The sequence below is a fragment of the Misgurnus anguillicaudatus genome, unplaced genomic scaffold (assembly GCF_027580225.2).
Source record: "Misgurnus anguillicaudatus unplaced genomic scaffold, ASM2758022v2 HiC_scaffold_29, whole genome shotgun sequence".
Taxonomy (NCBI): domain Eukaryota; kingdom Metazoa; phylum Chordata; class Actinopteri; order Cypriniformes; family Cobitidae; genus Misgurnus; species Misgurnus anguillicaudatus.
Genome location: NW_027395279.1, coordinates 10,403,296 through 10,414,818, shown reverse-complemented (window position 1 = coordinate 10,414,818; position 11,523 = coordinate 10,403,296). Strand labels below are relative to the sequence as shown.

Below are 11,523 nucleotides of genomic sequence, written 5' to 3'. Positions count from 1 at the left end.
TTATAGAAAATGTATTGCTTGGTATTAAACTTTGAGCTTTATCATTTTGCAGGCATTATTTATGCTCTTACAGCAACATTACACGCTAACTAAAGATTGAACAATAGGATCACAAAAAAAAAACGTGACCTTTAAGGGCCAAATAATTTTCCTTTACAATGTCTCATGCTGAGAGGAGAAAACTCTTAATCATTTCTTTATTCTTTATTATAGACAGTGTTAGTAAATCAGCTGGTCACACCTATCTTAATATTAAACTGAAATCAATATTTCTGCCGTCGTATCATCCAGGTGGATGCTGCACATTGGTGGTGGTTGAGGAGATTCCCCCGTTCATATGTAAAGTGCTTTGAGTACTTAGAAAAGCGCTATATAAATGTAAGGAATTATTATTTTAATTATTATCAATATAAAGCTTCATGTGCATCAGAGTAAATGCTTCCTAAACTTTTCTAATAGCATAAAAGAGTTCACTTATCATGATATGAGAAGCTCCTTCAAAAATGAAACAATGATATTAACTGAATGCTCTCTGCACGTATACATTTATCAAGTACTTTCGTTCCACTTAATCCCAGCTTCAGGCCATTCAGAAATACCAGTTTGTTTGCAGAATCCATTAAGAGTCTGATTAAAATGCTCATTTACGTAAGAAACTATAGTAAAAAAAACTTTTTACTATACTAAAACTACAGTTTCTGTTTTGTTTACAAATCTGTACAGAATTTGGGGTTTTACAACTTTTTTGTGTTTATTCTTCAGTTTTTACTGTATTTTTAGTTAATTGCTTAGGTTTATTAGATTTTGTATATAAGGACTTAAATAAGACAGTAGTATAGTTTGAAGAGCGTGTGCTTCTGATCTTTGATATTTTTGGTTCATGACATGATGTGGCACATTAAGCCACACATTAAGGTGTGATCATGTTGCTTCGTAAAGTCTGTTTGTGTCTTGCAAACATCCTCACAGACACATTGAAAACTATGATTGAATTCTTAGATGTTATAATGGTAACTATGACAAACCCTTCATTTAATATTCACATGTATTCAGTTATCTTAAGAGCAGACCTGAATTGTTGTGCATGACCTTCTTTTTACCTTTCTTGAAATCTTGATATTTGTTCCCCTTATAATGCATTTATATGGCTTTTATGAAAAACTAATCATTTTGCATTGCAAATTCAGAGGATTTACAGAATTTAGTCTATGAGGGTTCAAACTTTTCAACAAAAAAATCTTGAACCTTGAACTAAAACATGATCATTTTTGTGCCCTGGATCAAGTCTGATCTGAACAGCTGTTCAATAACCGAGACAGTGAAATGACAGATAACTAAATCCAATATAGTCCGATATGAGTAACTTACTTCTACATTGCATCTGAGGATTCAAACTCAATCAGGATGTTGACATCTGCAGCTCTTATTCTCATAGTCACCAGTAATGTTGTCCCATATGCTTACATTTTGAGTGTAAATATTACAAAATGACAATATTACATGACAACTGATGATGTGAAGTTATTATTTCTCATTGCAGGATCACAGCCTGTTTGCTGAAGGAAAGATATATCTATTAGGTATGGCAATGGATTCAGTTAATGAACGGTATGGTTGTACAGTTGTACAGAGAACATGGCAAACCTGGTTTGACACTTATCATACTGGTCATCAACTGAATTTTTTGCCATAACAGGCACTTGTGATCCTACAGCAATAAGAAAAAATAACATCATTAGTAGTCATAATTGTATAGTAATATACAGAATCATAATTCAGTCTTACCTGTCCTAGGACAACTTTACTGGTGACAATGAGAATAAGAGCTGCAGTTGTCAACATCCTGATTTTGTGGAAAACTAATGGAAATACAGTAGTAAAATGAAGAAGCTAAAAAGATGCGAGTATAAAATTTGCATAAATGACATAATGGCTAGCCGTAATGCTTCTGTGACCGATAGCAGCGCTATTTTGGTGGAGTGATCTTATGGTGCAAAGTGTGATAAAAATGGCGGCACAGAGTAAATTTTGAGAAAGGAACATGCATGAACCACCAGGGGACAAATATTGTTCCTTAATAAATATTTCACAACCTGATACATATAGCTAACCAAAACTCCATTTAAAGCAAGTTACTCTAGTTTACACTTGGGGGTCATCTAACTCCCCACAGATAGCAACGTACAGTTATAGGCTACTTTAGATACACTGTAGATAGAAAAAAATTGTAATGAAGTTTCACTTTTTTAGGGAATAGAAATGAAGGCACCGAAACAGTATACTCTATTTTTAAGATAGGGGCGAGATCAAGCTGAGATAACCAAAGTAAAAATAACATAATTAAAATGTATCACTTGAAAACAGCAACTACAAGTATCAACACATATTCAGGAACAAAATGTAATAATATATACTTTAAATTAATTTGAGTTTTTTATGGGATTTCTGGATCTATAGTGATGTGACTAAGGGTGCGTTCACACGACAAAATTTCGGGAGTGACAACCGTATTTACTTACAGGTGTGAGTCTGGAAGTGTCCTGTTCACACACCAAATTAAGGACACAAATACAACACTGCCTGTATGAACGAGCAACCGACCTCAAACCCGTATTCTAGTTACACGCGGCGCCTGTAACCATAGTGACGGATGAATATATTAAAAAAAGTATTATTTATGCAATGGGCAAAACTTTATTTATGTAATTAACAAAAACAGATGGCTGGTATAATGCTTACCATTGTGCAGAGAAAAATAAACAAAGGTGGTTCCTTATTAAAGTTTTAATTTCCAAAATGAATGAACATAAAATCAGTTTCAGCAACTGCACGTTTTACCAAAGCAGATATATACAATATTAAAGTAATCATAATGACTTGTGAAGCAAATCGATCCGTTTTTGCAAGAAATTGAACTTTATTTAAAGCATTAACGCAGCCAAATAGGAAGTGTGCTTACGCTCCCGCTCTGTAGGTGGCGCAGAGAGTGTGGTTTACCAACCACAGGCAAAACCAGCCTCTTAGCGCCACCTAAAGAGCGGGAGTGTAAAAAGCGCACTTTATATGTTGCCACAGTTTTGTATGGACGCTAATAATGTTTTAAATAACGTTCAATATCCTGCAAAAACTGACCGATTTGCTTCACAAGCAGCAAAAAATGTCACCAGGAGTCATGGAGATTACTTTTGTATTGGATATATTTACTTTTTGACCTCTCAAAGTGACGCATCTTTTGCCTTGGCTTGTATTATATGAATCACAGATGTTTTTTTTTTGCAAAATATCTTCTTTATTGCTTCACTGAAGATAAAAGGTTAGTAAATAAACAGCTAATTTTTATATCCCTTTTATTATACACTTAACATTATATTAATCGTCCACTTTTAAGGTTTAAACTTTATATATCTCACTTACTGGGCTGCACGCAATTTTATGTGTTATTTAATATGTTCTGTGGCGTCTATGAAGGTAATATAATATCACATTAACCTTATGGAGCAATTCTGCTGAGTAGTTTGCAGTCATGTTCATGCACTGCAACGTTATCTTAACACAAGAGCAACGAATGACGTGACAGACAACTGGTTGTCCAGTGCGATTCCGTTCACACGGCACAGCTTCTCTGTAAATACGGTTGTGAAACCCGAAAAGTTACGGGTGTGAGGTCGGTTATAGAATGCGGTTGTCAAACCCGTAAATAACCGAACTGCGTGTGAATGGAACCGTCTTAAGGACTCAAATACGGGTTTGACAACCGTATTATGGTACCGTGTGAACGCTTCTAATGCTCAGAGTAAAATAAAAGCCCAAAAGAAAAAAAAAGCAAAGAGATGTGACTTTAAAACAATCAGTGATTATTATAATTCTTAGATTTAATATAAAACGTTTACAATGTTTTTCAATACACTTCTTTAAATGTATGTACATTCAGCACCAGCATAAGATTAGATTGCAGCATCAGTGCTTCCTCAAAAGGACACCAAGACGCTTATTTTGTTCTCAGTGAACTTTAGTGTGTTGAAATGTATGGCGGGGATCAGTTCTCCTTTCTAAAGAATTCATTTTCTTGGTTTTCATTTTCTGCTTGTCTCTCGACTATTTTATTTGGACTAATATTGTAAAAGTTGAAATGCTGAGTGACTTAAATGGATAGTTTACCCAAAAAGGAAAATTCTATCATCATTTACTGACAGAATTTTAATTTGTAGGTGAACTATCACTTTAATGTTTATTTGTTCAAGAGTGTCACGATCGGGAACACGAGTAGGGACACAAACGCAGGGTTCACACGAAAGGGTAACATTTAATATAAATAACATTAAATCAAACACGAGGAACAACACGGGCAGGTAAGAACAATGACTGAAACACTGGAAACAAACATGACATCAGCGACAATCATCCGGCAAGTGAGTACAACACGAACAGGGGTATAAATACAGACAGACTAATGATGTGCAGGTGTGATGAGGAATCAATGAATTGTCCAGGTGACGTAATCAGGACAGAAACAAAACATGACACGGATTTCACCGTGACATTACCCTCCCCTTAACGAGTGGCTACCAGACACTCAAAAACAAAACAAACAGGAAGTCTGGTAGGGTGGATCCAGGGGAGGGATGGAGGGTTTGGAGACCACGACGGAGCCGGCGGAAACCGGGGCGAAACCGGCAGGGCAGGAAGCCGGGGCACGGCCGGGAGAACCGGAGTGGCCATCTCAGGGACAGACTCCGAAGACTCCACCCTCCTGGGAACCGACGGGGATCTGGTCGTCCTGGTGATCGACTCCCACCATCCCGAGGAAAGGGGCTCCTCCACGGTGGCGACCACCCCGGGGAAAAATCAAGCGTGGCGTCCGTTCTCGAGCCCCAAAACAAGCATAGTGGCGGACCTCTCAGGAACCGACCCAGACGACTCTACCAGCAGGGGAATCTCCGGAATTGATCCAAGATCCAACCCTCGAACCCGCTGCGTCCTTCACTGGCCGGATGATTCTGTCACGATCGGGAACACAAGTAAGGACACAAACGCAGGGTTCACACGAAAGGGTAACATTTAATACATATATGACGTTTCGACACTGTGTCGAGATCCCGATGCGTAAATGTTTCAAAACACTGCTCCGAAATGAGATTCGAAACACCCTTGTCACGTGATGAAGTGATTCGAAACACCAAGCGGTGCATTTCATAAGTATTTCAAAAGGTGGCGTACCTGTCGAATCTGCGTCGAATCTTAAACTGACAGGGTAGGAAACAAATCTGACAATACCTCATAGATGCGTTTTTGGCAAGATCAAATACTATAAATTACTGAAAAGAAGTCATTTTTCCTCATAGGTATGTAACATTTACAAAAAAATGCATGCCAGCAAAAGTGTCCCTTGTGTGAGAATGTTTTCAAAGGCTGGAGAAATTATATGTAAAAAAGAAGCTGGTTGAGTTTATCAACAATTTATATATTTGAATAAAGATCTTTATATGTAAACAATGTGGCATATTATGGCTTGATATATTTTATGAAGCTCTTATTATTTATTTGGTATATCTCTATTCCATTTTTTTAAATTAAATAGACCCGAATAGCCTAAAGTTATCGACAATTGTGAGCCTAAAAGCTCATGTAGTTGTCAAACAGATGTTAAAACAACAACAAAAAGCATTTTATTATGACGACGTAGCGCATGCATTTCCCGGGTTCGATCCTAAGATCTACGCCTGAGAGTCGAGAGCACTATCCACTCTCCCATCCTATTAATTGTGTGTCAATCAAACAATATGTGGGATACAATTTGTCAGCGCTCGTCTAAAATCTTGTCAAGGCTGCTTCATGTAAAGACATGCAAACGACCGCTAGGTGTCACTGTGGAGGCGGTTTCGGATTGATGTTTCGAAGCCTCGAAACATACGGCACAATTGATTCAACTGTTTCAGTGTTTCACGAAGCCTCGCTCTGCCCACCACTAACATTTAATATAAATAACATTAAATCAAACACGAGGAACAACACGGGCAGGTAAGAACAATGACTGAAACACTGGAAACAAACATGACATCAGCGACAATCATCCGGCAAGTGAGTACAACATGAACAGGGGTATAAATACAGACAGACTAATGATGTGCAGGTGTGATGAGGAATCAATGAATTGTCCAGGTGACGTAATCAGGACAGAAACAAAACATGACACGGATTTCACTGTGACAAAGAGATATGAATGCAGCACTTTAAAGCTGACAATGAACGTTATGTTTATTAGGAGTAATGCAACAACAAATCATACAAACCATACAATGCATGTACATTAACAGTATTTATTTTTAATTTGAATGTTATTTAGACAATAAAAAAATGTCTTAAATTCAAGTAATGTAGCTGTGTTTGAATGCCTATGTAATTAGTTGCTGTTAATGGATGTGAAGAAAACTTGTTGAAATGGAGTATTGGAAAGTTGTTTTAGGGTCAATGTTTGCCCTGTTTAGTTGATTTTCAAGGCAATTTAATATTTTTATGAGGAATTTTTAACCAAGTGTCACCTATTTAATTATATGCATTTTATTACAAATAAAGAAACCTCTTCTATAACATTTAATTACATAGCATATTAACTTTAAACTGAAGAAAATACTTTGACAATGTTTATTGTATTTTACATGTTCAATTCTCAAAATACCACACAAATTAATCTGTACTGTCATTTATATCTTTTACCCCATGTGGCTCCTAAGATCACTTGTCTGATTTTGAATCAGTTTGAAATTCATTTTGTTTTAATTTCAGTCAGACCCAGTAAATGACACGTTATGCATTTTTTCTGATCGTATGGGCAATTCAATAAGACAGTGGCATATTGAATTTTGTGTATTGCACATGTTGCACATTATAAATGTACCAATGATGTCAAGTCAGCATATCGCTTAAACAAATCCATTTGTGTCTTTCCAAAATCCTGACACAGACAGATGCAAAACTGTGTGATTCTCAGATGTTATAGGGGAACTGTGGCAAACACCCATTTAAAAGACATGATCAGTTTTCTTCAGTTGATGATGTTTTTCTATCTATTGGATGTCTTTGACCCCGCCCACTACTTTTAAAATGTATAAAACTCTCTTAGTTTGTTCCTTACTGCCACTCTTTGTTCATGCATACAGTATCAGTACAGGTATCCGATCTCATCTGTTTATGTACTGAACTTTAACTTTAATACTTTGAAATTTGTTACTCTATTTATCAAATCCTGGAAGAAAAATCACTTGAAGGTCTTAACATCTGAAAAGGTTTGTTACTATAAATTATTTCATTTTACAAAAGAGGCTTATGATTAGATATTTAGATGTAGTGCTCTGGTTAAAGAAATATGTTTGCTCGATAAGTTTTAAAAAATGTTTTATATGGCTCTTTAAACAAAATGGTTCACAAGACGAAATATTGGAATCTCCCTTTGTATTGTGCATATATTTTATATATTTAAAGTAGGATTTTGACTTTGTAACACAATATTGCATTTGTTGTCTTGCAGCTTCTTTGCTGTAATTTATACAAACCTGATCTCCATTTGTCATTTATCTGAGGATTGAGACTAAATCAGGATGTTGACTACTGCAGCTCTTATTCTCATTGTCACCAGTAAAGTTGTCCTAGGACAGGTAAGATTGAATTATGAGTCTGTATTATACTGTACAATCATAATTACTGAGGATGTTATTGTTATTTCTCATTGCTAGGATGACAGAGTGTCTGATGAAGAAGAGATATATCCATTGGATATGGCAGAGGATTCAGTTGATGACCAGTATGATGGTTGTACAGAGAAGATGGCAAACCTGGTGAAGAAAGAATATTTAAACAAAGAAATCATTCCTATACTTCACTTTAAAGTAGATAATACAATGAAAAATGAAGATAACTTGAATGGCAACCATTTAAGTGCCATTTCTGCATACACAAGTGGTGAAATATACAATAAATTCAATCAAGATGTTAGGAATGGTAAACAAAAATACAAAAACGGGAAATTTGAATGGTATTCACTTCACTTTTTCTTGACAGAAGCGATACAGATTCTTAAGAGAACACAAAATGAATGTCATTTAACTTATAGTGGCACCAAACGTAGGTTTAATGAGAATATTAAAAAGAATACAGAGATTCGTTTTGGCTCATTTGCGTCATCCTCTCTTAAACGTGAAACAACAACAATGTTTGGAAAAGAATCTTGTTTTGAAATCGAGACTTGTTATGGTGCTGATGTGACAAAATACTCCCAATTTAAAAATGAGACCGAGGTGCTGATTCCTCCATATGAGAAATTTAAAGTCACTGATATCAGAAAGAAAGGTGAGAAGGATGCCTGGTGTAACACTGTGTTTGTGTTAAAGAGCTCTGGGATTAAAAGTAATTTAAACTGTGCAGTGGCATCAGTCGAGCCCAAGAAATTCAGTATTAAATCAGCTTTTAACCGTTTGTTAAATAAGCTAGGTATTAAAAAATCATAAGTGTATACCCTTTTCATTCTGCATTTTAAACTAAAATATGAGATACAAGGCATTTTATATAAACTGCATGAATGAATTACACTTTGCTTATATTCTCATTTGTATGTTGTTCTCATGACATGGCTCTTTAAGATAATTGATTCTTGTCAGCGGTGACATTTTAAGACCTGTTATACTCCAATAACAATCGCTCATACTAACACACAGCTTTTTTATGTACTTTGAGTCATCTTGACCTATATGACTTATGTTTAATGTATCACTTTGCTTTCTCTCTTCTCATGACATGTTTGAATTTGATACAAATGAGCTAATAAAATATTTCAAATCAGTATTTGTGTCTAATTATCTACTTAGCCAAAAATGTGGCAAGTAAACATTCGGTTATTTAAAGGATAATACCTGCCCTTGGAATATTTTTGTAAAAGTATAGCAAATATTTAGTAGCCGTTTTCTGGCAAATTTTTTACCATTATGACAATTTTAGTAAAACCATGGTTAATTTGTTACTATACTAAAAAAACCTTTAAAATGTGGTTAATATATGGTTTATTTTTGTAAGGGTTTAATTTGCAATTATAACCGGCTTTTCACTTACTTATCACTTGATTTTAATTACACGGGTGGGTGAATACAGTAATCCTGAAGATGATCACTAAAATTAACAAAATTTTTTAAGAAGTTTCTTTTTAATTGAAAGACTATATCAAGATAAACAAGATCTATTTTTTACAGTTAATTTTTTTTTAAATACATTTAGTATTTGTTTAAGAGAGTTTGAGTGCATTTGTAAGACAATATGCTATAATTAAATGTTTTAGAAAATGTTTCTTTGTTTGTAAGTTTAATTATGCAAGTTCATGAAACATTCATCCTTCTGACTGATAACGCTACGGTTTTGCCTAATGCCTACTTTTTGTTTCTAGACAGATTTAATGACAAACATGTGCATAATTAAAAGGATAAAACTTCTTCCACCCTGAAGCTATTTTGGGGATTTTCGCCTGGATTTGGCCTACCCAATTTCAAAAGCTTCCCATACCCACATGCAGAGGTTTACATACAAATGTTTGGTATCATTTTACAGGAAACCCTTTGAAATTACATAAGACACTGTTGAAAGTGCTCAACATGGTTGTATGTGATGTCAGTCCTCTAATAAACACAAAAATAAATAGGCGCTTTTTGATGTTTTTTTTCTAAAGTTTTTATTTAAAAGTGTATAACTCTGGCCCTGAGTGCCTCAGCTCCCTGCAGACAGTTTTGTTTGATTCCAGCAATTGCCAGCTTACAGAGGAAAAAAGATTTTTTTCTCTATCATAATCTATGCAAAAGTTATTTTACTCCAACTGATGGGAGGAATAATACGCTTATGGAGTTAAATTTCTGCCAAAAAACATTTGAAGTGCTACCATAACCACATACAGTGGAATAAATGCAATTGCTTTATATCATTTTAAAGAAAACCCTTTGAAGTTACATAAAAAGCTGCTGTTTGTGACAAATAGTGTTATTTATGTTGTTTTTCATATGAGGAAACACCAAATTTTCTTTTTATATGTTGTAAATACTGCCTCTGATAGTGTATAACTCTGGTTCTGGGTGCTCTAGCAGACTGCAGACAGTTCTGGTTGTTACCAGCAGCAGACAGTAAACACCCAAAAAAAGAATGATCTCTTTAGCATGTCGCATTCAAAAGTTATTTTCATTTTACTGAAGTGTCCGAAAATACATTTTTCATATAAATATTAATTTTTTGTTTTGGACATATAATAAATAACAAGGGATTATTCATGCACACAACCTAAGAAAATGCTGTGAATGGACTCATTTTTTAGAGTAGGACCTAAGAGAAAAGATGGTGTATCATTTGTGGCTATATGTGCTATCTGAGGCAGTCCACACTCAATTTTCCCATATGTTTACAAAAGACGATTTTTTACCTTATTATTCATTCAACTATTGTTGGATATGTGTTGATAATAGAACAAAAATAACGCTGTAGTCTTATTCCTGAGAATGAGAGCTTTCAGTTGATATAAGACTTGCCCATGTTTGTCATACTTGAAAAATATGAAATATGTGAATATTAAATCATATAAAAAATTATGGGGGGGGGTGATAGTGTAAATTAAGTGTAAATAACTTTCTTACAGTAAAAGATTTCTCAAAGTGATGCATATCTGGAGAAAGTAGAGAGTCTAAGCTTTCAAACAGTATCTCATATGTGTTACTGGGGTCCATGATGGACCATTAAAGATTAAAAGAATATTTTATTTGAGTCAAAATACGAAATTTTGTACCCGGGACTGGGTCCTCAGGGTTTAAGAGGTTAATAATGTTTGCCCTAAATGAAAATAAAAACAAATAATACACTTTAATTAATTGCTTAATTATGTTAAATAAATCTTTAATAATTTATCATTGTTAATTGTTATAATGATTACACACTTGAGTTTTCCTGGTAACAACAATCACATGCTGTTTTAGTGTAATTGTACATTCTGGATGATGGTACAACACTGTTCTGTGCATTAAAAAGTCTCTTTTGACAGTCTGACAGCCTAAGATAAAGCTGTCAAACCGCGAACAAAAACTTTTGCTTGTTCATTGTCTTGTGGTAAACTGTATAGGATCTTGTGAATCAGGCATTACACAACAAATATGGTGTCTGATCAGCCTCACAAAACACTGAGGATGGGTGAACAATTGGGGCCGGTCATTTAGGCATGTGACATAGCTTGCTTTGGTATGGGCACAATGATAGATGTTTTAAAGCACCACAGAAAATATCTGTTATAAAGGGTTAACATAATGACAACCAGATAACAACGATGACCCTTGCAGTAACTGGCAAACCTTCATTAACCATTGTGTGGTGTTCATATTTCTGTTATTTAGACAATGTTTGTGGGTCTAGTGGACCCGCTGTATTATTCGTATCTTTAAACCAATGCAGTCATACAAATTTATGTAATATTGTTTACAGATGATTACTTTAGCCTTATTGCAAGTAATATAG

The 11,523-nt window shown here is 34.9% G+C and overlaps 1 protein-coding gene across 1 annotated transcript; it reads left to right on the top strand.

Annotated features, from left to right (window-relative positions):
- The first annotated feature begins 7,148 nt into the window (after positions 1-7,148).
- LOC129421055 (erythroblast NAD(P)(+)--arginine ADP-ribosyltransferase-like) lies at positions 7,149-8,805 on the top strand. The gene is made up of 2 exons (XM_073865206.1): positions 7,149-7,283; positions 7,526-8,805. The coding sequence occupies exon 2, from the start codon at positions 7,773-7,775 to the stop codon at positions 8,499-8,501; it is 729 nt and encodes a 242-aa protein (XP_073721307.1). The 5' UTR covers positions 7,149-7,283; positions 7,526-7,772; the 3' UTR covers positions 8,502-8,805.
- Positions 8,806-11,523: the final 2,718 nt, after the last annotated feature.